Genomic DNA, 26,338 nt, shown 5'->3' on the forward strand with positions numbered 1-26,338 from the left:
TAGCACATTAAAAACCAGAATCGGGACTTATAAATAGTGCAGAAAATGCAAACGCCAAAAATACGATGCCTCCTATGATTGTCACTGTAAGAGAACAGAAAAAAGTTAAAGGCAAATTCTTCTAAGTCATGATGTTGCCTATTCTTCTAGCAAACTAACATTAAAAAAAAATTAGAAATACTTCAACCTCATTTCCACAGTAAAATACTTAACGTGCCCAACTCTAAACAGTTAAGAATCAGTTTATTTTCCAGCACTGTTTTAAAAACAATTATATTAAATTCAGACAGTGCTGATAAGCAACAATAGAACTATAACTCATCTTAAAAGCCAGTTATGGGGGTTGAAGGGGTGGAAAGGCTCAAAAGGGAGGGGATATATGTATACATATAGCTGATTCACTTTTGTACAGCAGAAACACAATATTGCAAAGCAATTATACTCCAATTAAAAAAAATTATAAAAATTTTCAACAACTTCTGAACAAGCAAAGAGACTATTTCTATTCCATTTTTAAGATCAGCCACATAGGAAATTTTCAGCTGAATCAGTAAATATAATCTCCACCTATGATTCCCAATTCTGTATGTTTTCAAAGCTTAAAAGTTCTCAAATGTCCACATAATTGTTTCATTGACTTAAATATGTTGACAAAAAGCTACTATGAATCCAGTCATGCTTTGATGTGACGTTATATTTTACTAACATCTACACATGTGAAAAACGGCCCATGTTTGCAATAGCAGAACCAATACGCTGGACTTCTGATTATCGTAACAAAGACAGTTTACTTTCGAAGATACACACTCTTTTTCTAACCTTAGTGATTCTAAAAGTTAAATGGTATTTTCTAATTAAAAAAATAAAAGACTGACCAGTTCTGACGGAGATTTTCTGTGCTATCATTCTTCCTCCGATGACTGCCAGGCCAGTGCAGAGGCAGTGTCCCACTGTTCCCCCCACTGCTACACCATAGGGATCCTGGAAACAAGGCAGCGTTAATCTAAAGCCAAGCTGGAAACTGCCACCTGAGAACGACGACTAGTTTCCAGCCATGAAAAGAGGTCAGGAACAACAGCAAAGCAGGAAAAAGTTCGACAAATTCAGGTGTGTAATTTATAAAACGGGTAATGGCTGCTTGAAGGATATGTTCCAATTATACCTAAGACTAGAGATAAAAGGAAAATAAACTCAATGTGCAAGATCAAAAAAACCTAATCCAGTCTCTCAGCAGTTGCTGAACCTATCTCACAGGCAATATTTCACTCAAGTGAGTGCTAAGGAGACAGCCTGGGCACCTCTTCCCTCAGGCAGTATTTGATACTCTCTAAGAAACTATGCCAGCATTTCCAGTGTTGTCTGACGATGCTTCCTAAGAAGAGACCCTGCCTCTCAACCTCTGCTGAGCTAAAGCACCAGGACACAGTATCATTCAGTACACAACTGCCACCAAAGCAGACTGGAGGCACTCAGACTGGGAGACCAGTGAAAGTTTTCCAGAAAAGACAGCGCTGAAGGACAAGCTGGATCACCTGGCTTGGCAGCAGGCCAGCAGCAGGAGACAGCCGTGGAACACCGTGTGTTTCCAGAGAGAACCAGTGTCACAAGCAGTGAGTCCATCGTGGTAGGAGGGCGTGTGTCATGAAGCCTCGAGTTTAGACTTTATAAGACACTGACTGGTTTCTAACTGGGGAGTGATATGACAGGTTGTGCTTTAAAAGTTAAGTCTAAAGTGAACTGGAGGGAAAGAAGACAAAACCAAGCGATCAACTGAGAAATTCCTCCAGTAGCCATGGGAAGAGAATGCTGGCCTGGATTGGCATGGGAGCCCAGGCAGAGAAAAGCAGATAGATTTGAGAGAAACTGAAACATGACTGATATATCTTAATGACAAATGACAGGTATGAAAAAAAATCAGATGACACTCAAGTTCCTCACCCATAATTCTCTAGATGAATGGTAGTGATACCAAGGTGAGTAAAACAGGTAGAGGAATAAAGGAAAATGGAGAAAGCGTGTGTGGATGCCAACAGAAGTTAAAAGTAAAGAAGTTCAAGAATCATTTGGGTTCACTGGAGAAGAAGCGATGGGACCGAAAATAATCATCCCCGGAGAGAAGGGCGGAAGGTGTTGACGATACGGTCATGAGGAAGGCAGCACTGAAGGACGACAGCACAAGAGCAGCCCAGGGGAGACCGAACAGGTGACCAAGCAAGTAGCCTCCCAACAAGACCACGGCAGGACCCATCTGTGACCACAGCGAACTTAAAACACCGCTGAGTCAGAAACTGTGGAGTCCACTGTGTTTAGTAAGCAAGGAAGTAGAGCCAACTCCTGTTCCCATCACAGCCAAGCTCTCCAAGGCTGAGGGAAGTAGGGCACGAAGAAGCTTTATATTTCGAAGAGAAGCAGAATTAAGGGGGTAGAACTTTTTTAGGTGAGAAAAACTTGTGCATGCTAAAATGCTAACAAGATTGGCCTGGAAGAAAGGCAAAGATTCTAAGCTTTAGGTGGGAGCACAGAGGGCTGAGACCCGAACAGGCGGGAGAGCACTACCACTGTGATGGGTGGCAATGAAGAAATGACTTCTGCTTTCCTCCGTGAAGTAGGAAGCAGGCCCATTTGCTGGGGTGGGCAGTGTGTGTGCAAACTGGGGAAATGGAGACAACTGGAAATGTGTTCATGCGGAACGAAGAGTGGGACTGCATTCCGCAAATTCTGTGCATCACACCCTGTAAAACTAATAGAAGATGATTTCATTCTATTTTAAAATGACACCTGAAAAATCACTGGATTAAATAAAATGGTTCCTTTAATTCAGGATTTTTCAGTCTTTGTTATTTTGTATATTCCATCTTCGAAACGAAAAACGTTATAGTATTTGCCAAATTTACTGGACCCTGGAACCTTTTTCCTCAACCTTTTTCTTTGTTGTTGTTTAGTACCTATCAACATCTCAAAGGACACTAGAGGATTCTGTGAAATTCAAAGTGGGAATGCTGAATTCTACTGGAAATAGAAATGGAGTTTAGTCTAAAATGGAGTGAATTAGACTACAGCATGGATTATACAAAAAAGTTAACCCCCCAAAATTAGTATTAAAGTAACAAAAATAGACAAGTACATCTGTGCCCCTGAAGAGCTCATTACCTGTCCCCGTGGTGCTGAGTGCAGAAGGCGGCTAACGCCCAGTGCCCCCTGTGTCTGGGACCCTACATGCATCGGCTTGCTTCAGCCCAAAACCACCCAGGAAGCAGATGCTGCAGTTATGTGCTCACGTGGCAAGAGACTCGACCCCAGGAAGCATACCTGCACTGCTGGCAGGCAAGCAGTGGCCACAGGAACCCAGGCAATGCTGAGCCTGTCCCAAGTTACTCTGTGCCACTTAGGTGACAGTATTAAGAAAAAAGCAACGATTCTGCCATGACACCACCACCACCACGAAATGATCACTTACTTTCAAGTCCCAGTTCTGGCAATCTGAATGCCAGTAAAAAAAGGCTACAAATCAAGAAAAATATAGGACAAAGCCATTAAAATGACATTTAAAAAGAAAGTTTATTTTTAAACATAGGACTCAAACGAAAAATTGAGTTCCCTTTTTTCTCCAAAAAATACAGCATTTTTGAGGCTTCTTTGACAAAACTGTCCAGCTTTATTTTAGCCCTGGCCTTCAATTCTTGTTTTATATTCTGAACTGCAGCCTATGCTGAGCAACTCATTGTTTTATGGTAGATACCTCCTAGGAGTTAAAAACAAATTCAAATCAAGCTTGCTATCTAAAATCTTACCATCTGACTAAAAACAATGTAATTTAATAGATATAAAATCATAAATAGCATCAGGATCAACAAGAGCTGAAAAGTAGCAGCATTTCTGTCCCACAACTGTCTCCTCAGCAGATCTTACTCCGTGTGAACAACAGACCCTCATGTAAACTTTATTAGTCCCTTCAAAAGAAATAAGGATTTAACATTTTCTTTAAAAAGTTATCTTTTACAGAGTGGCACCTGACAACTCTGAACAAGATACAGCAGAAAAGCCTAGTCTTGGCTCTGGTCCTTGTCCTTGCTACCAACTACCAACTAGCTTCTGTCCTAGTGACAAGCCACCTCTCTGGGCCTCAGGAATTGATCTATAAAGAAAAGGCTAGGACAAGATGATCTGAGATCTCCTCTGCCTTAATATCTTAGGACTGAGTAACCTAGGGCTAAGACAAATTTTCTAAGTAACCTTTGCAACACTCAAATTATTTTTTTAGCACAAGGAATGGAAGAAACCAGAGATACCTACTTTTAATGCTTTAGGCATTTGCCAAACTGGCCTTTAATAATAATATACCAGTTTATGTTCTCAACAAATATATAAAGGAAGGTTCTGAGAAAAGAAAAAGAAAAAAACAAAAAACAAAAAACTAAGCCATACCAACAGCCACACCGTCATTTTGGCAAAACTGAAAAAGGAGTCAAAAGAGAGTAATCTGATTGATTGTAGAAACTGGGAAAAGGTCAGTTTTAAAGGTTAGCATTGTTATTAGATCTAAAACATATTGTCAAGCATACAAAGTCATCCCTTGATCCACCTTGACTCTGTCCAGTGACCTCTGGAGCAAAGTAATGTTAGTTTTAATACAGAAGCAGTTGTCTCCAAGTACCACTTACCTCTCTAGCTGCCAAAACAATTGTAGTCAGTTGAGAGCGATCACCCCATTCTGCTAAGAATGTTAATGTAAGAGCCTGAACAAAGATGGGTGAAATAAAATGCAGCCACTTTTTCTGAGGTATTGTGCTTGTACCCGTTTCAACATCTCCTGGTCCATTTAAGAGTTTGGTTCGTTGAATCTAAGTTAAAAAAAAAAAAAAGACATTAACCCCAGAAACCAAGTCAGTATAGCCCCAAATGCTTAATCTTTCTTTAAAGAGTGTTTAAAGTCTATGGGAATATGCTCTCAGAAGCTAAAGTTATGTGATCCCAACTTCTCTTTTGAACCACTGGTCTCACATGGCAACAAATGCAACATTCTCAATTTTTCCAATTCTTCCCAACAAAATAAATAAAACATTATTTATTGACCACTTGTTACCCTAGATGCTGTGCAAAGAAACAGGGAAAATTATAAACAAGTTCCTGTTTTTCAGGAGCTTATAATCAATCTAATTAAGAAACGTGATTACAGGTGTTCAACATTTATCCCTGAGGCCTTTCTCTACCAGATTTCCACTAACCCAGTCCTATCACAGCCAGAGGTAAGAATGGAAACCAAACAAAAGAAGCTATTTCTGTGTAGCGCACACACCTCACAGATACGGATGACCACTGAAAAGCTTCTATATAGTGCTTACTCTTCATAGTTGAGTGCCTTTTTAACAGCACTCGGACTTACTTCTTCATCTTTTTTCTTTAATTCTGCTTGAACTTCTTCTAGTTCCTCTTGACCTTCATCTGGACTCATCTTTAAGCCTTCCCGAAGCATTCTAATGCCAAAAATGGCAAATAATGCAGTTGAAACATAGTATGTATACACCCTGGGGATGACGGTGGTGGCATAGCCAAACAAAACTGCAAGAAAATGCAATGATATGTCTGGTTAATTAGCAGATCACACACCAACCAAAGGAACAGCTAACTTCAGGAGCCATCATTTACCCCTGTTTTAAAGGGAAAATGGTTCACATTAGAAGCTAACAGGTAAGAACCTTAAATTCTACTTCTTTCTCTCCACTAATATTGAGCCCTTAGGTCTAACCAATGACCTATCTATCACAGTTTAGCAAGAAATCAGTGGTGCAGCTGAAGGTGGCAGAGGTTCCACACAGATCTCTCGTGAGATCTAAAGACAATCATCTCCTCTTCAGACACCTTCCGCCAGAGGCTGGCTTGCCGCAGGTCATGCAGGGCACAGTACTTGAGTTAGGAGAGTAACTTTGATGTACGCTACACATCTCATGATCTTATAACCTGGAAGCTATACGACTGTTCTACGTGGTATTTCTTCATCACAGATCTAAGTTACAAACCTCTATCATGAAGAATCATGACAAGATTCTCATGTGGCATGATTGAAACTATGCTTCTTTGCAACTATTTAAAATAGATATACTTTACAAAGGAAAACAATTCCATGTATATATATATACACATACACACATATATACATAACAGACTCAAACTTCTTCAGTATTATTCTTTCCTCTCATTAAAGTAGAGAGGGTAACTGTGTAAGTTACACAAAAAACTACACCTGGAACTATATCAAGAACCCAAACCCTAACTGTGAAACACATTCACATTGATAATATGAAGTTAGTAATTAAAAACTATGGCAGGGCCAGAGGGCATTTCCATATATATTATAAATACAATTACTCTTCACTTCACCAGCTCTTTTTCTAAAATGGGCACAACACTTATAAAACTGCCTAATCAGATATATAACTGCATAGGTGAACCATTCCCTGATTCATTGTATTACAAAATGAAAAACACTTTAAAATCATGTTTAGAAATGTAAACCTATGCTTCTGTGCATATCAATATTGCCCCCCACACAAACACACAATACAGACATATTTTCTAGTTCTGTCTACTGAAAAGGCCCAAATGTCTCAGTAACAATGAACCAACTTTGCACTCAGATCTTGGTTTCTAATGTGCTTCCCACTAAAAGGCTCTTCAGAGAAATTGCTAATTCCAGTACTGGGCAAAGTAGGTATAAGATGAACCCACACTATCTTGTTATATTAGAAAGGAGAACAAAAACAAAAAATAGCATGTCACAAGGACACAGGAGTCATCAGCCTGGAGGGGTTTCCAGCTGCCCTATCTTGTTAATTTAAGGAACAATATAGTTAAGTAATTAATTATAAACCACTGAAAAAAAGGAGTTCATCAGTTTATATTAATAATAAACAGACAAACCAATGTGAGTGGGGAGACTTCTTTCTTGGAATAGCGTATCAGGGCTCACTGGTAAATGTGGATGGGGTTTTGGAATTAGCCATTATTTGCAAGCATCGAGGCAGAGTTCAGATCATGTGAGAGCCATCAATTGATGCTAAACAATGGGGAGTAGGGTATGTGTACGGTCTTAAAGTGTCTCCCAAAAGATTACAAATTAACTGTGAGGGAGGATAAAGACAGTGCACCCTTTACTGGGAGATCATCAGTGAGGGACAAGTGGACGCCACGTGCTTCCAGGTGTGACACTCTTCAGAGGGGCACCGTTGGCTCTGCAGGGTTCCAGTCAAGAATGCGTAACCCCACTCTAGTCACGAGGAAAAAACCACACAAAGGCAAAATGAGGAGCTGATCATTAAAGGGGGAGGGGGATGTAGCTTCGAAAAAGTATTATAAAACACATAAGAAAAGCCTATAGAAACATCTCAGATTAAAAACTAAAGAGAACTAAATGCACTATCTGACCTAGACTAGATCCTCTACGGGAGGATAGACACTATTGTCAGATCAACTGACAAAATTAAAATATGGATAAGATTAATGTATCAATCTAAGTCTATAAAGATGTATACTGTGTATATATACTTTCTCTATAGATATATAAAATGTGCATATATACACATATTGTACACCTAGAGATACATAGAGATATAAAGAGAGAGGTCACAAATGCTAAAGCAAATGTGGTAAAAATGTTAACAGGTGAATCTGGATAAAAGGTATATAGGTATCCGACTATCTTATTTTGCAACTTTGTAAATTTAAAATATTTTCCATAAATGGTTTTTAAAATTTTACAAAGAAATGCAGCAAATCTTTTAAATCTCCTCAATTTAGTTTTCCTTTTATCTTCAGATAATCTAAAAGAACTACTTACTGACACAATCCCATGATGTCTGCCTTGACATCTCCATAGAGAGCAAAAAACTATCTGGCACTATAACATTGTTCTTCTTCCCCTGGTTACTGTCCCTCTATCTCCTCTTTCTTTGGAAGCCTTTCCTCAGACACTCGAGTACTTTGGTTCTGCGAACAATGAGAGGTTATTTCTCTTTAAGCAAGTGATTTGCATCAAGTCAAAAATCACTGACTTACAAGTAATTAAATTGAAAACATGTGGCACAAGAATATTAGTTGAGGGGGGACTAAGTGGGCCAAGGGTTAAAAACTATGCGGAATGTCAATATTTACAGTACCTTTTTTTTTTCAGAGATAAGAATGTAACTAGAAGCAGGGAGTGTCTTAGTAAACCAAGAGAATAAAAAGATGAGAATGCCCATGAATGTGGTGTGAGGGGCTCATTAAAATGAAAACTGAACTCTGTAATTCGGAAAGCTGATTACTGAAGGCTTTGAAACACAAAGACTTTTCAGTTTGTGGAAGATGAAGTTTGTGAGATCTATTTCCTTAAGTTCAACTTCCACAGGCACATTCCCTTAAGACTCCTCTTGCCTGCAGCTGAGGAGTTGCGGGTCCTCCATGCCCACATCCCTTCACAGCTGCCCTCTGCCCCTCTACCAAGATGCCTTTCACCCAGCTTCCTACAGTGCCTTTCTCACAGCATAAAAAGATATCCTAGGGCACCAAAGAGAGGGTTTGAAATACTGATACACCTAGTCAAGGCATCATAAACCAGAGATGGGGCTTCGGGTCTTCCCTGTCTTACACAAGTTTCTGATGTCATGGCATTGAAATAATAGCATGACAGGCACCGGAAACAATGGCCATGGATGAGAAATAGAGTATTTTAGCTTCAGGAGGAATAATTTTACTTAGAAATTGTGCTTCTTTCATCCCCCAACCAGGGGCATGCTTTTCCCTAAGGCAGAGTCTTGCTATAACAAAGAGAGCATCACAAAGATACTAAATCTCAGCGGCTTACTTCCCCATGCAGCCCAAGCCTAGCTGTGCTTCCAGGCCCAGTCCCGCCAGCCAGCCGTTTTAGAATCAGAATTCTAAACAGACAGCTGCCATGGGACATATATATCATGTTTATTAAGTGAAAAAACCAAGTAAATGTTTTCTGATACAAAATAAGCCTGTCTTAGATGGTTTACTATGGGCCAATTGTCATAGCAATTAGGCAGTGTGACAGACATTTCTCATAAATTGAATGAGCTAATCTGTAGCTCCAAGGCCCCATTAAACATGTGATATGACACAACTTTAAAATCCCTTATTGATAAAAGTACACTGAAATTAAAAATATTTCAATTTTCTCCACTACTTCCTTCTAAATATATCCAGTTAAACAAAGGACCTCTAAATAAAAGACTAATATGTATCAGTACAGTCATTTGATGAATTTTAGAAAAACTTTTTTTGGTATACTTGATGGTATCCAACTGCTTTTAACAAAATTGACAGAAGGCCTTATTAAGTTGTCAGTTGGTAAATCACTTAAAATCACTTGGTGATAGACTAGTATGTGATTTTTAGCATATAACCCAGGAGTTCAATGGACTGAGTGACAAGGCTATAACAAAATTCCTTCCTGTCTACTTTTATGAATAAAATATCTCAGCCCTTATATCTATGTTTTTAATAGATCTTATATCTATTTTTATAAGATCTAATAGATCTTATATCTATTGTTTTTAAAGATCAGAACTGACTTTAAACCTAGCTTCATTCTAGCAATAAGTATCATCCATGGACAATTTTAAAAGTACAGTTCTATCATCTCATTACGAGATGCATTTCCAACTTTTAAAAACTGTTTACTTAAATTTGTGATATTTTATTTTGATCAACTCTGTCCTAGTAACTATAACTCAATTGATAAAAAATTTTAACATTTATAGACTTAATAAAGGAAATTTTCACTATGTTCTACAATTCAATTTAAAGGTGTTTTTGCTACAGATAAATATGACAATGTGATCCACAAAAGACTTTCAAGCAAAAAATTTATCATAGGGATAAAATTCTGTGAGGAAAGTAAATGAAAATAAGAATTAAAGGAGAGAAAAGATGTAAATTTCCAAATGTTTATTTATTATTAAAAGAATGATGGTGTTGGTGAAGGTAAGGATCAAACTCCCAATGGTATTTAGATTCCACTGGGTGTATCTTATTTTTGGCCACACCTCAGCATATGGAACTTCGCTCACCAGGGATCAAACCCACATTCCCTGCAATGGCAGCAGAGTCTTTACCACTGAATCACCAGCAAAGTCCACCACTGCGTGTATTTTAAAGAACAGGGCAAGCAGACCCAAGACCTAGACATCTGGCACAGGCCCACTCTGGCCAAGTCAGGAAGAAAATCAACGGTAACCTTACAGCTGCCTCTTGTTTAGTTGCTCAGTCGTGCCCGACTCTTTGCGACCCCATGGACTGTAGCCCACCGGGCTCCGCTGTCCATGGGATTCTCGAGGCAAGCATACTAGAGTGGGTTGCCATCTCCTTCTCCAGAGGATCCTCCTGACCCAGGGATCAAACCCAAGTCTCCCGCATTGGCAGGTGGGTTCTTTACCACTAGTGCCACCCAGCAAGCCCACAGCTGCTCTATCTCCCAGCTCATCCCTTTGAGGCCCTCTTCCAGATCTGCCTTGAGTTTTCTATGGTCGCTCCTCCCAAGGAACAAACTCACAAAAACTGAGAAGCTGCCTCTCTTGATGGGTCTGAATTTTAGTGAGAAATTTTGAAAAAAGCTAAAGACAAGAATGCCAGATGGAGGCTGTTCAGACATCAAGCTCTTTTCAGGGTGGGATGTAGCAGGAGGAGACACTCTCAGAACCACTGTATTACCCAGCAGCCCACCCCACTTCCACCAGGCATCCCTGGTCACAGACCCAACACATTTCTAGGCAAGCAGTTGGTTCTAAACAAGTATCTATTGAATTAATTAGCTTTTATTGTAATTAAGGGCTTCCCTGAATGGCTCAGCGGGTAAAGAATCGGCCTCCAACGCAGGAGACACAGGAGACTCGGGTTTGATCCCTGGCTGGAGAAGATCCCCTGGAGAACCAAAATGGCAGCCCACTCCAGTATTCTTGCCTGGAGAATCCCATGGACAGAGGAGACTGGTGGGCTACAGTCCAAATCCAAAGGGTCACAGAGTTGGACATGACTGAGCAACTACGCATGCATTGCAAATAATGTGAAAATATCCAAATAAATGGTTCAACGGTTGTGTCCTGGGCACAGCTGGGCCATACCCAGATGCAAAGCCTTTTTATGATAAGGAGGAAGAGAACTAACTGGTGTAGAACTAACCAGATGGCTTGCTTGTTTTACTGCATTTAATCTTACTATTCTTTAAGGATGGTGCTATTATTATCCTGAGTTTACAGCAAAGATTCTCCAGGGGCTTAAATAACTTAGAAAGTCATAATGGAGTAAAAATATAATTATTTTCCAATGACTTTTTAGCTTCAAACCTTTTCCCAATAAAGTCTTAATTATCAAACAGAAGACAGTAAAATTTTTCTCAAAGGAAAGACTGGGGGCCCATAGCTCCCCCGACTGTGTAGCCTCCAGGCTTCATCCACCTCTCCCTGCAGAACCTCCTATCCTGAAGAAAGCCATCGGAAACCCTTGGATTCAGAGTCAGACACAGCTGCCTCAGAATCTCAGCTCCACTGCCTGTGAGCCACGAATGGATAATATGTCCCTCTCTCTGTCCATCTGTAACAGGACAGGGGCTTGTCCTAAAGAGGGCCTGAAGTGTCATGCACACAGATGGTGCTCAGCAAACAGCAGCCACGTGACCTGCTCCTGTTTGCATAATGAGCAAGCAGTAGAGGCTGGATTCAGCCCCAGGCTCAAGATGTCAGATTTCATGCCTTTCCTGCCACTTGCGCCCTCCAAAAGCAGCTCCAGGCCCCTAAATAGAACACAGAGAAAGGGCTCAGGATGCAAAGGCAAGCTAGTTTAGGAGCAAATCTGGAATGCTAACAAGAAAAAAACACTCAAACTGGAAATTTCACAAAGGAAAGCAATATCCCCACACTTAGAGACTGCTGAAATTCGCCAGCACTGGACTTAAGCATCTAGGATGCATCAGTTCAGTGTGGACAAGGCTGATGAGAAAACAGTGTGGCAAACAGATCTGAGTGGCGCAGCAGGGTTTAACCTGCCCTCAAAGACTGTTAAACATGCATGACATCAGGGACTTCTTTCGTTTGGGAATTTCTTTCTTCATCAGTTTGCAAATGTAGTATGTATTTAAATACTGTATAATAAATGTTAAAACACTGATAAGATAAAAAAAATACCAACTATAACAATTTAACGTTCAACATACCAAAAATTACATCTTTGAAACTTCTTGAATTTAAGATGAAAAGTGAGAGGGGGCACACAGTCTTTCAAAATGATTTTAGAGACATACAGGGAAGAGGCTTGAGACCACTGATGCAGCCTGTTCCTTCAAACAGTCCACATGAGAGAAGCTGTCAGTACCAGCAGTAAGAGGGAGACAGGCCAAGGGTCAGGACAGAAGAGATTAGCCCTGCTCAGACCTAAGGGACAGTAGCTAAACCCAAGCAGAGGGGGGAGACTGTATGGAGCCAGGTTCTGAGGAGGGAATGGGCAGAAAGAGGACAGTCTTCCAGTTGTCCTTAAACATGGAAGTTTCAAAAATAAAATTCTCTGGTATTATTCAAACTCATTGCAAAAAGTGACTTCACCATTTACAACCTGTCCCACTTATCCTATTTCCTAGAATCAGAATTTGCTTTTGAAGAGAAAGTTGTTTTTATTGTGAAATATGAATAATGCTAATGCTAATACCCAAATGTGAAAAGTAGTAAACTTTTAAATTCAATAAAATACTCATTCTGTTTAAAAAGACAGACTTAACAAGCATCTCAGCAGCCAGTAATGGAGCCTGTCCTGTACTGTGTTTCAGGAGAAGTCTGCTGCACGCTGAAAGAGAGGGCGAATGAGTACCTGAAATACAAGAGCTCGTTTTAATACAAACCACAACCCCATGAGGCAGTTATATACTACCTCCAGTTAATGGATGGGGAACTGAAGCCCAAAGAGGTTAGGTAACTTGTCATTAGGTTAAAACAAGGCAGAATTAAACTTTACTCCAAGTCTGATGCTAAGGGGGAAACTCGCTCTTTTCCACCCAACTACATGGCTCAAGGTAGCTTTTGAATCAGAGACTAAAATATGTTCAATTATTTAGTGTTAGGTTTACATTCTCTTGGTCTTAATTTTTTTTTTTTAATTGAAGCCTATATAATAGTAACTCAAATAGTAACACAAACTGGGACTCTAAGAATGTTTCATTTCTTTACTAATAATGGGTAAGAACAGCTTAATAGTACACAATACACTGAACATGATTCCTCATTATTTGATTACCAAATGTCCACCAACAGGAAACACGCATTTCTCCGTGGTGGCCTGAGTCCTACTTCTTAGATATCAGATATAAATAAATTTATCTGGACTTAAAAAGAAAAAAAGAAAGCAAAAATATCCATAGTGAAAGCAAGGATCAAGGTACTGACAGCTCCTTTCACCTGGACTAGCTAAAGGAACAAGCTTTATCGGTGGTCTTCAAACCTCTTCCTTGCATATCTCTAAAATCATTTTGAAAAACTACTTAAGCCCTCTCACTTTTCATCTTAAGTTCAAGGAGTTTCAAAGATCTAACTTTTGGTATAGTGGGTAAAATTGTTACAGTTGTTTTTTTAAAATGTTTGTCTTCTAAGTGTTTTAACACTTATTGCACAATATTTAAATTCATATTACATGTGCTTGTTAAAATCTGTCTTTTTAAACATACTATAATGAGTACTTTGAATCAAATATATAATTTTACTATTTTTTCCATTTGGATATCAGCATTAGTGAATAAATGAGGAGTATGTATCTTCGGTAAGTGATGCTGGGAACACTGGATGTGTAAAAGAATGAAATTAGAACACTCCCTAAACACTAGACACAAAAATGAACTCAAAATGGATTAAAAGCCCTAAATATAAGACCGGGCACTATAAAACTCTTAAGAGGAAAACGTAGGCAGGAGATTCTTTTGACATAAATCTCAGCAAGATCTTTTTTGATTCACTTCCTATAGTAAATAAATAAAAACAAAAACAAACAAATGGTATCTAATTAAACTTAAAAGCTTTAGCAGAGCAAAAGGAAACCATAAACAAAAGACAATCCTCGAATGGGAGAAAATATTTGTAAACAAAGCAACTGACAAGGGATTAATCTCCAAAATATACAAACAGCTCCAGCAGCTCATTATTAAAAAACTAAATAACCCAATCAAAAAATGGAAGACCTAAATACACATTTCTCTAAAGATATGCAAATAGGCAAAAAGCACATGAAAAGATGCTCATCATCACTAATTATTAGCGAAATGCAAATCAAAACTACAGTGAGGTATTACCTCACACCGGTCAGAACAGCCATCATCAAGAAGTCTATAAACAATAAATGCTGGAGAAGGTGTGAAGAAAAGGGAACCCTCCTACACTGTTGGTGGGAATATCAACTGGTACAGCCACTATGGAGAATTATATGGAGTTTCCTTGAAAAACTAAAAACAGAACTACCACATGACCCAGCTGGGCATATAGCCAGATAAAACCGTAACTCAAAAAGACACATGCACCCAAATGGTGACGGCAGCACACGCCAGCCAGGACAGGGAGCGAGCTACACGTCTACCAACAGAGGGATAGGCACAGAAGACGCGCTACATACACACAACAGAATGTCACCCAGCAGTAAAAAAGAACAAAAAGAACAAAATACTGCTATTTGCAGCAATATGGATAGAACTAGAGCTTGTCATACTAAGTAAAGTCAGTAGGACACAGAAAGACAAATATTATGTGACATTGCTTATAGTGAGTGAGTGAAAGTCAGCCAGCCGTGTCTGACTCTTTGCAACCCCACAGTCTATCCATGGGAATTCTCTAGGTTTCTTGCCTAGAGTGGGTTGCGACTCCCTTCTCCATTGGATCTTCCTGACCCCGGGATCGAACTCAGGTCTCCTGCATTGCAGGCAGATTCTGTGCTGTCTGTGCTACCAGGGAAGCCCACAGATTACACGTGGAATCTAAAAAAATAAAAAAAGGGTAGGGGTACAAATGAACTTATTTACAAAACAGAAGTAGAGTCATGGATATGGAAAACAAGCTTATGGATACCAGGGAATAAGGGCAGGGGGAGGCTGGGTGGCAAGAGATAAACTGGGAAAATGGGACTGACATATACACACTACTATATGTAAAATAGGTAACTAACAATAACCTGCTGCATAGCACAGGAAACTCTACTTAATACTCTGAAATGGACTAAGGGAAAAGAATCTAAGAAAAAAATGAGGAGCATGTATCTTGATTGTGAATAGCTAAAAATTTAATTTTTAAAGTGCAATATGGTTTTTAGGAATTTTTGTACTGAAAACATTTTCCGTTTCCTAAGTTCTGGAACATGAACCAAATTCCAGCCTAACTGCTGGACGACCCAGGGACTCACTGCTGTCACGAGCATGTGTGCTCGGCCACTAGGGGGCCCTCGGCGCGGCCGCGCTTCTCTCAAACGCTACAGACTCATCAAGGGGAAAAGGCACTCACCTGATAAACACGTCATTAGGCCCAAGGCAAGCATAGCACCAGCCAATACTGTCAAACGGTTATAGCGCATTGCCATGATGGCTGCTATAAAAAATGTCTTATCACCGAGTTCAGATACAATGATGACTGATATGGCAGCCACAAATGCATGGATAAATCCCAAATTAGTTTGGGTAGCTGGATCTTCTTTATTGGTATGAACTGGAGCAGCTGGTGTAAATCCTTTCTGAAATTAGAAAATACATATTAGCTGTTTTTTAAAAATAACAATGATAATAAAAAATAAAATAATAGCATTATTTTAAATTATTTAACTTGTAGGTGAATTGAGATTGTTTTTCTATTGTAGTCATTAGACTCATTTACTGTCTAACCACTGCCTTAGTGATGACAGCAACCTCTGATTGATGGTTTTGCTAAAATGGGAATCCAAGCACATCTACAAAACAATTTACAAAAAGAAAAGGGACCAGCTCTAGCCACACATTAAAATGACCCTATTTTCTAAATGCATGTGAATTGAGTTCTTAGCTATGCCTCATTCAAATCTTTGTTCATAATTTAGGTGTAAGACCCAAGGTATCCTTATCAAACTTTCAAGTAACAGGAAGCTGAGAGAAATTTCATGAACACTTAAGAGAACAAAGCAGGATCCGAAAGCTCTCAGTAGACAAGAGGAAGAGCTGGCTCTAGCTAAGCTGAGATCTAATATTGCTGGATATATGGATGGTCCTACACCAATACCCTAGGCTGTAACGCAGCCTAATAAAGAAGATAAGCTGAGTCTTTGTTGCTATGAAGGCCATTTTGAGTTGAAAATGTGACAAAGTTCCAAAAAAAGCACCAAGCACTTTAAAGAGTTAATGACAAGTCCATCTTCTGTGCCTCACAGTCCTTCCCCAAAGTTCTGTACTGGCTCTGAGGCACCACGTTTTAAGGCACCACCACCCTCTGAAGGTAACCTCAGACAGAAGAGAGTCTAAAACCAGGGCTGGCAAGCTACTGGTAAGAGTAGATCCAGCTGAAAATTATTTTTTCATTTTTTATGGGATTGCAAAAAAAGAAAAAGGGAAGGAGGGAGGGAGAGGGTTGGAGAGAAGCAGGAAAGGAACATTAGGCAACAGAGACCCTAAGGGAGCCTACAAATATGTGGCCAAACCTAAAATATTTATTATCTGGCCCATGATCAAAAAAAAGGTTTGCTAACTCAGGCTGTAAAACAATCACATAAGGACTGGGGTGCCTAATTTCCAATAACTGAGAAAGTCTATATGAAAGTCTCTGTGGGCCCAAGAGGTAGAAATAAAAAGTTTCAGGTGGCAGGTTATATATAGCTTAACACAGAGAAAAGAGTTCTACCTCATGAGGGTTTCCAGAGGTTGAAATGGACAGCTAGCCTGCGTGCATTCTCAGTCGTGTCCGGCTCTCTGCGACCCCATGGATTGTAGCCTGCCAGGCTCCTCAGTCCGTGGGATTTTTCAGGCAAGAATATTGGGAGTGGGTTGCCGTTTCCTCCTCCAGGGGGCCTTCCCGACCCAGGGAAAACACTAGAGTCTCCTACATTGACAGGCTGATGCTTTACCCTGGAGCTACCTGGGAAGCCCATATGGCATAAACCTGACTCCCAAAGTCCACGATAAGGATCAGAAAACTTTATTAAAGCATTCCTCAGACTAGACCTCTAAGGTAAAGATTTGGGAAATTTAACAATGCAGAAAATATTTGGCGTTAGGGCTAAATTCAAAGGGAAGCCTTGGAAGGCCAGCTCATGATTAACCAAGTACCATTTATTCTAGCTTTCTCTCCATCATTATTTTAATTCCAACTATGCTGGTTTTCTTTTGAAAATGAGTTTCCTTTCTATTTAAATACCCTGAGAGCATTAAACATGATAAAAAATATATGCATTTTCATTCAGTTTTCACTAATGCAACATTTTCCTCTTGGAAATACTTTTTGTATGAAAAAATCTTGTTCCAAAATATTTAGGACCTGAAATCCAAGAAACCATTTTAGGAATATATATACACCATTTACAACCAATTTCAAACAGAAAATGTTTACTTTTAAAAACAAACACAATAGTGATCAAAACACATATTCTCATAGTTTTTTGTTTCCCAGCTATAAAACAGAGGCCACATTACTTAGCCTCTCCATTCCTCTATGAAATTATGAGGATAAAATAAAACTTGCCTTATAAGCACAAAGCAAAACAAAAACTGATGCTTGTGAACTGTGGTGTTGGAGAAGACTCTTTAAGAGTCCCTTGGAAAGCAAGGAGATCAAACCAGTCAATCCTAAAAGAAATTAACCTTGAATAATCATTAGAAGCTTAAGTTGAAGCTACCCATACTTTGGACACCTGACGCGAAGAGCCAACTCATTGGAAAAGACCCTGATGCTGGGGAAGATTGAAGGCAGGAGGAGAAGGGGACGACAGAGGATAAGATGGTTGGATGGCATCATCGATTCAATGGACATGAGCAAACTCATGTGTGAGCAAACTCAGGGAGATAGTAAAGGACAAGGAAGCCTGGCATGCTGCAGTACATGGGGTCACAAAGAATCAGAAACAACTCAGTGACTCAACAACAGCAAAACAAGAACTATATATTCTTAAAATCTATATACAGAGCATAAAAAAAAAATCAACTTATAGTTTTTGTCATATATTGAGCTGGTCCTGGACAGCCCAAATTAGTGTTAAACAGCCACCAACCATGGTGTGATTAAGAATTTAAAACAAAAGTACCAGGGTATTATGAGGATGTGTGTGTGTGTGTGTGTGTGTATGTGTACACTCAATTGTGTCCGTTTGCGACCCCATGGACTGTAACCCACCAGGCTCCCCTATCCGTGGAATCTTCCGAACAAGAATACGGAGTGGCTGTCATTTCCTCCTCCAGGGGATCTTCCCGACCCAGAAATGGAATCTGCATCTTGGGCAGCTCCTGCAATGGCAGGCGAATTCTTTACCACTGGGCCACCTGGGAAGCCCACTATGAAGATAGAGGATTTAAAAACTTAAAATGTTAATAAATGCAGAAAATGATCAGTTACTCTTCATTCATTTGTTGTCATTTACCCAAGTAATTACTATGTGCAGGGACTAGCTTCTTTTCCTAGTTCATCGTCAGAGGGGCAGAATGTAATGGTTTAATACATGGGCTCTGGAGTCAGATCCTCAGCGTTCATAGCCAAGACATTACTAGTTACTGTATGACCTTGGGCCAGTAAGTTTACCTCCCTGTGACTCAAGTTACATCTCTATGATGAGGGGTATCTACCCTAGATTGATAAGGCTGTTGTTAGGATTAAATGAATTACTACACATGAAGCCCTGAGAATGGTGCCTAATCCACAGTCAACAGTTACAGTTAGTTATTACAGCACACCACAAACGTGACCAGTTAAATCATCCCAAAACTAATTTCATCATGACCTTCTTAAGCCTAGAACATAAAATACAAATACTTAATTCTGGTAACTATACAACATGTCCCATGTAATCACATACTAATTCCCAAAATGAATCTAACATTTCCTAGTGAAGGATGAGCCAGAGCAACACTGTCCAACAGTAAATAATGCAAGCCACATACTGTAATTTTTTAATTTCTAGAGAATTCTTTAGCAGTCCAGTGGTTAGCCAGGTATTAAAAAATAAACACAGATAAAATTATTTTTAGTATTATTTTATTTAACCCAATAGACCCAAAATACTACTCTAGGAATATTTTTCAAATGACTAATGAGATATTTAACCCTCTTTTTTTATCAAATCTTCCAATGCCAGTGTGTATCTACTCACTGCACACATCTCATGCACCTCTTAATTCGGATCTGCCACATCTTTTCAAGTGCTTAAGAACAGTCACATGGCTCACAGCTGTAGTATTGAACAGTGCAGTTCAAGAGTACCAGTTTTTGGTAACCACAAGCTTTCTATCATGCAGTCCTATTTCCCTTCCTACCGTCTTATTATCCTCCTATTTATCTAGATTCCTCAAGATACAACTTCTGTGGAACCTCTTGAGCAATGCCTACCCCAGCAACTCCAGCCCCTAAGGATCCACTCTCCTCAAACTGAAGGCATGCTGTGGGCAATGAGTCATGGCAAGTACATGACTGAAACAGTTTGAGACAGGAACACTCAGGAAGTTAAACTTTTTGTACTAGAAACAAGTATTAACATATTGTTATCATTTGCAATAGTTAAAAGAGACAAAATAACTAAATGCCCATACACAGGGAACTGGTTAATAAATGGTAGCTCCATTTACTGGAATATTATGGGCTAAAAGTAAGAATGTTTCATATACACTAATAAGAAAAAAAATCACTAAGACATTTTTAAGTTGAAAAAAGTATGTTCTATGTATGTGGTCACTGTATTATGTTATGGGGCGGAGAGTCAGGCAGGTTTATAAAGTATACACACAGTTGCTAATGCTCAAGAAATCTCAGGAAACAGTAACAGTGGCCAGGGAAGGAACCAGGATGACTAGAAGAGGTGTGGGCAAACTTTCTCTTGAAGGGCCAAATATTTAACCTCTTGGGCCATAAAGTTTCTTTGGTAATTACCCAATTGGTGCTAGGGTCTGAGATCAGCCATAGGTAATACTTAAATGAATGGCCTGCTGCTGCTAAGTCGCTTCAGTCGTGTCCAACTCTGTGAGACCCCATAGACGGCAGCCCACCAGGCTCCCCCGTCCCTGGGATTCTCCAGGTAAGAACACTGGAGTGGGTTGCCATTTCCTTCTCCAATGAATGGCCTAGCTCTATTCTAATAAAACGTTACTTACAAAAAGAGGCAATCAGTGGTAAACTAGTTTGCTGACCCCTGAGCTAGAATACAAGAGGAGACACACTTTTCCTTCTACATTCTTCTGTACCTTCTGGATTTTTCACCATGCTCATGATTAAAGACACCTATTGTGCACCACTTCAAAAATCACTTGACCCAATCTCTTACCCCAGCCCTGGATGGTCAATCCTGCAAGCTGTAAGTGGCTTCAGGCAGATCCAACCAAAAAGTAACTGTGCTGCACACCCTTATTCACTACACTGCCCCGAAGTGCGGAGGAGTCGAACCCTACGGGCCAACCTTTTACCAATACCGAGGAATCAATTCTGAGGTTCATTTCATAAAGCTGCTGCAAAGTCTCAGCAGGATGTGTGCTAGTCACTCATGGAGCAGACAACTTGAAAATGCATGAGGTACATAGACCTCTTTCCCTGGACTGACAATTTGAAAGAAAACAGGCTTTATTCTGAGAACAGGGAGTAAACCATCAGATGAATGACTGGAGTAAGATAAGAAAGATAAACTGGGCCCACACTGAAAAGCCTGTATGTTTATGGACCAGCTTAGAGGCAAGGGAGAAGCCTTTTAAAGTTTTTGAGTAGAAGACACAAACGTAATTAAGGCACTGTGACTAACAGATCAGGACAGAAAGAATACCAGCCACTGAACCAATTAATTAGGAGGTCTACTGCACAAGACTCATGTTGAAGACAAAATAAAGGAAAAAATCCTGTACATGATGAGAAAGAAAAATAACAGAATTTTTAAAAGGCAAAGAATCAAAGATGCTATTCATATTCCTCTAAGGTATATGGGAAAGAGGAATAAAAATAAGGGGCCTGGTTTCACACATGTTCGACTTGAGGATAAAAAGCATTTCAAATAAAGATTTCCAAGAGGTTTGGAAATCCAAGAGATTTCAGAAATGAAACACCTGAGTTTAGGCCAGCATAGCCTCAAAGTATGTATTTGGTTGCTGGCAACCTGAATTTATCAGCTAGAGCTTTGCAAGACTAGATTTCTAAGGGAAAAGGCAGAAATTACATTGAAAAAAAATGAGCTTCAGACAATGTCTATATTTAGGGAAGGGAGTGGAGGAGGGAAACAAAGAGAAAATTGTCTTGGATATTTAGAGAGGCAGGCAGAAGAACACCACAGATGGTCAAGTTAGGGGCAATCATCATTTCACTGAGCTACTAGCTAAGTGCCGGGGATTTTCACACACACTGTTTTATTCGATACTCAAAAACCTGAAAGCTGTTATCCCAACTTAACATAAAAGAAGAAACTGAGAACCAATAGGGTTAAATAACTTCCTCAAGTTCATGCAAACTGAGGTAGAGTAGGACTCTTAAAAACGTAGAGAGTTAACAGTGTTAAAGAAGAACTGAAAATGAGCCCTGGATTTAGCAATTAATTAGGTTACAGGTATCCTTCAAAAATGAACTTTCAATATAAAGAACATGGGATGACGCCAGATAACAGAAGACTAAAGCAAGGTGAAAAAGCGGCTAATTCTCTAGTTAGAAATTTCATTTATAAAGCTGAAGAAAAGAAACTAACACAATCAAGCAGTTAAAACAATTGCCTTTCCCCTCACCCCATCCAATCAGGCAAAACCTGTGGGAATGTGTAAGCAGATAAAAAGGAACCAAAGAAAAGGAGAGAGTAAAGTTACTGAGGAAGTAAAGTGCTAGAGGTCAGGAGTATGGGCACATGAAGAGAGGAGGTATGGAAAGTGTGATAATTACGTCCATTTCAGAAGAAAGGCAGAAAGTACTAGCATAGAAGCAAATATTTAGATTAGTACAGGAAGGTCAGAGGCAGTGACTATAATTCCGATTTTGGCATTCCACTGGTCAGTTACACAGCGCGAAGTACTGAAATACACTCTGCTCCTCAGTACAAATACCATTCTTGCAGATTTGGATCTAAAATCCATATTATTTACATCCTGAGAGTAGGGTCAGTAACTTATAATTAAAAACCAAAGACAAAAAACTTAATAAAACTCTTCTTTACTTAAAGTTAAAATTAGTTTGAAATTGCAGAACTGTGAAAAAGCACCCTCATTTAGAGAATAACCTTTTATTCTTTAGAATAAAAATATTCTAAATATCTAAAGATTCTTCTCTTTATCTTCAAGAAAAGGAAGAAAATAACAATTAACAATGAAAAAATTTCTATTCTAGTTCCAGAGTCCAAATGAACACATATGTATTAAAACTCATACAGATGGCTGCATCAGAATCTCCATCTACACATAATGAAACTAGAGAAGATGAAGATGCTTTCTTTTAAACAAAATCTACAGCCTGCTACCAAGAAAAAGATAGATGTCCCTGCAAAACAAAAACAAAATTCCCTCAACAAATTACCACACAAGAAGTGAGATTATTTGAAGATAAAGGAGTTTTGGAAAGCGCTTAAAACTGGCTTACAACTGTCTCTTTCCCATTGCTTTATTGTATCAAATCGAAAAACCTTTCCAAAGTTGGAAAAATGTGTGTAAAAATACATGCATAACTTAAACCGCAACACCACTGATAAACTTGGTTTTAAAAGACAGCATTAAAATAAATAAAATTACATTTTATTATAAATATTCATGATCATCTTTTTATTTGTGGATGGCTTAGCTTTTTAAATATTTTTTATGAATTTACTGTTAATTCATATTAGAATAATTTAACAATTACATTTTATATTAATGAATGTTTATGTTTGCTTTTATAAATGTTATGGTTTTGCAATGTGTTTATAAATTGACATTTGAAATGTATTGTTTCATTAATTTTTTAAAAATTAACTGCTCTGATAGTAGAACACCAACAAATAAATGCAGTAACATCAGATCACTTCATTCTGAAGCAACAATGAGTAAGACAAGGGTCTTCATGCTTGATGGCTTCCGTCTTAGCTGTAAAGAGGTTAGAACTGGGAGTTTGGATTGGATGGAGCAGGACTGAAACTTAATGAAAACAGAAAAAAGTTTAAAATATTGTCTGAAAGGCCTTTGTGTTAAAAGATACTGCATAAAAGAAATGCCAAGAAATAGTAAAGTAGAAATACAGTATAGAGAATTTGTTCTGGGTCAAGTGGTAGGCTTCTGCGGATTTATCAACAGTGCTTTGCAACCAGAGCAATCCTTCTTTAGGCTTCCAGAATACACAGCAAATTGCAAATTACCTCTATTAAATCTATCTGAACCCCTGACCTAAAGGGACTTAATGCTTCTTGGAGTTCATACTCTGACACGAAAGGAATAAGAAAAAAACTGAGTATGTCTCTAGAGGTAAACTGCATAAATGAAAGGATCCCAGTGAGCAACAGTGCTTTTTTCATGGGTTTGTGAAAATGGGGTTTATTTTTAACTGTAAGTTCAGAGTAAACTCCCTCAACTTTTTTTTTACCTGATTATAGAGAGAGAAAAAAAATCCAATGTAGAAAATCCTATTAGAAGTTCAGTAATCTTGCTTCAAAGCACCCTATAAGATACTACATTTTTACAATACATCTTACATTTGAAAGCTCCCTAATAAAGGAGATTTTTTTTCTTCCTCTCCATTTTCAAAAGAGGAAACTAACATAGTGGCATGAAAACATATATTGATGTATCCTACACTTTAAAAAGATCTGCTGCAGGTAGTTGCAAAGCAAAACAGTTGAAACTTTTTGATATTCGGTGATGCTGAATCCTTGCTACATGGCTATTAAACTCTGATCGTATCTTACTTCTACCAAGTGGACAAAAAAAGCAAATGATACTTACATTACATAGTTTAGAAAATATGTGGGGAAAAAAAACTCTTCCAACATACTGTAATACAAGAGTAAAAAAAAAAAAAAACGAGCCAAAACAAAAAGTTACATGAAAATACAATTAAAAACAAAATAATTAGATTCTACTAAAATACAGAAAAATTTCCTAGTGTCTAAGAAGAACCACCAAGAATATATCAAAATAATAAAAACAAAAATTATATTGTGCCTGTCCGTTCCCTCCACACCCCCAGTTTTAAAGACAGGATTCTTAGGACACTTAAATATGGTCACTGGACACTCTTGCCTTTTTTTTTTTTACACAGCTATACTTCTCCCAGCTGTCTAAAAGGGTATCAAGCGGCATACCTACCACTATTTGTATCTTAAAAATCACTATATGACCAAAACTTTAATGTAAGACCTGGAAAATTACATAACCCAAAATACTTATTGCTTTAAAATAAACTTCTGATAAAGAGGGAAATGACAGAAATCTAAAAGATGAACATTAAGAATGAGTTTCATGAATCAGCATTTCAGTTCAATTTAGGAAATGGACATGGCAAGCTGGGTCAGCTGGACCCAGGAGTCACAGGCAGGAGAGAGAAATCATTCTAAGTCAGGAAATTTCAGGGAAGTCTTCAGAGAGGAGATAACCTGCTGCTTCTTGAAAAGTGGGAAAGGTTCTGATCAGTGGGCTTCAAGCTCACTAATCCCCTTTTACTTAGAGGTCTTTGTTGGAAAGCAACCGAGCACATGGCAGGCCTTGGATGTGAGTACAGTGGTGACTGGGAGTGGGGCTAAGAAGCCTGGAGGGGTTGACTGCAGTCAGATTACCAAGAAACCTGAATATCCTGCTGATGAGGCTGGACTGAAATCAGCAAGCCAGGCAACTCACTGAAGATTTCTGAGAAGTAAAATGCAATTAAATGGTAGGAAGATAAGTTAGGTGAGGACAGGCTGGAGGTAGCCTGGGGTGGAAATGTGATGGTTGAGTGCCCATGTCCTCTACTAGAAAAGACTACAGAGGATCTGAGTTCAGAAATCCAAACTGGAAATGAGGAGAAAGCCCAGGACCCAGAGTGGGATTAAATATAAAAACGCTGCTGAGATTTTGAACACTAGTCACTAAGTGATTTTATTAACATAAATTAAGATGTTAATATCTACTTAGTGAAGGCCAAAATGCAAGATTCTGGTACACTTATAAATTTAGTCTTTGGCATCCCACACTGCTTGCATACAAAGACAGACTATTCCTCTGCATTCCTCAGGGTTACTTACTGCAAGCCAGAGCACGTTTTTAACAGTCGCCCTTCCTTATCCACATATATTTGACAAAAATCACAAGTTGTGCAGAACTGAATTTGGTCAACAGTTCGGGATAAGCTGTTTCAACAATGAAATGGCAGATGTTATTATTCTCAGAGAATACGAAAAGCCTTCCAGCTGCCCTCCGTTAAAAACTTTCTACTTGGGATGAGTATTTCCAGCTCTCTAGGATCCATTTGATCAACAAGACGCCCCGTTCCTCAGCAGCATCTGCATCCTCCCGAACTAAAGGTTTACAGTGGCCTCCCAGCTCTGCTCTCCCCTCCCCCATAAGGAGCCGGGCGAGGCCAGCGCCCACCCGGGAAGGGCACACTCCCCGGTCTTCCACCCCGGGAAGCCGGGGCCGAGGTCCCCTCCCCGCGCCGGCAGCCTGAGTCGAGGGCGGCGCTCCGGCAGCGGCGAGCCTGGTACCCGGCGCCGCCGGCTCCGCAGCCTCGCCCTCCCGTGCCCGTCCCGCTCACCTCGACCCGGGCCGGCTCGGGGCCCTGCACGGCCGCGGGCTGCGGCTGCAGCTGCTGGGCAGGCGCTGGCGGTTCCTTGTTCCGGTGGCTGAGGGCTTCGTCGGGTACGGCCCGGACCCCGGCCGGGGCCCACAGCAGAGGAACCAGCAAGAGCAGAAACAGCCCGGGGGCAGATGCGCGGCCGCTATCCCGGGCCGCCGCCGCCATCCCGCCCGCCGAGACGGCCGCGCCACCGGCGTCTCAGGAGGAAGTGCGGGCGACTGCAAGCTTCGACCCCGAGCCGTTCCCGGACGCGCCCCCCACGCCTCGCCGCCGCGGCTCAGGGAGGAGCCTGCAGCATGCGGGAAGTGACCAACGGAGGACGTGAGACAGGGCGGGCCGGCGTCTACCGCCGGCGACTGGTCCTCCCCCGGCCCTGACCACACGACTCTGCCAACTGTCTCAGTGCGGCC

At 39.9% G+C, this 26,338-nt stretch overlaps 1 protein-coding gene across 2 annotated transcripts; it reads right to left on the bottom strand.

Annotated features, from left to right (window-relative positions):
• Positions 1-7: 7 nt before the first annotated feature.
• On the bottom strand, positions 8-26,338 carry TMEM165 (transmembrane protein 165). 2 transcript variants are annotated; one of them, NM_001290876.1, is given in 6 exon segments: positions 8-84; positions 876-981; positions 4,662-4,841; positions 5,384-5,559; positions 15,519-15,744; positions 25,887-26,093. In NM_001290876.1, coding segments are annotated over 6 exon segments (972 nt in total).

The sequence above is a fragment of the Bubalus bubalis genome, chromosome 7 (genome assembly GCF_019923935.1).
Source record: "Bubalus bubalis isolate 160015118507 breed Murrah chromosome 7, NDDB_SH_1, whole genome shotgun sequence".
Classification (NCBI taxonomy): domain Eukaryota; kingdom Metazoa; phylum Chordata; class Mammalia; order Artiodactyla; family Bovidae; genus Bubalus; species Bubalus bubalis.

Coding starts and splice junctions, on each gene's coding strand:
- TMEM165 (XM_044945505.1), bottom strand. CDS start 26,093: ATGGCGGCGGCGGCCCGGGATAGCGGCCGCGCATCTGCCCCCGGGCTG. Junction 5,560..15,518: donor CCTAATGACGTGTTTATCAG/GTGAGTGCCTTT, acceptor ATTTTCTTGCAG/TTTTGTTTGGCTATGCCACC. Junction 4,842..5,383: donor TAAAGAAAAAAGATGAAGAA/GTAAGTCCGAGT, acceptor TTTTTAACTTAG/ATTCAACGAACCAAACTCTT.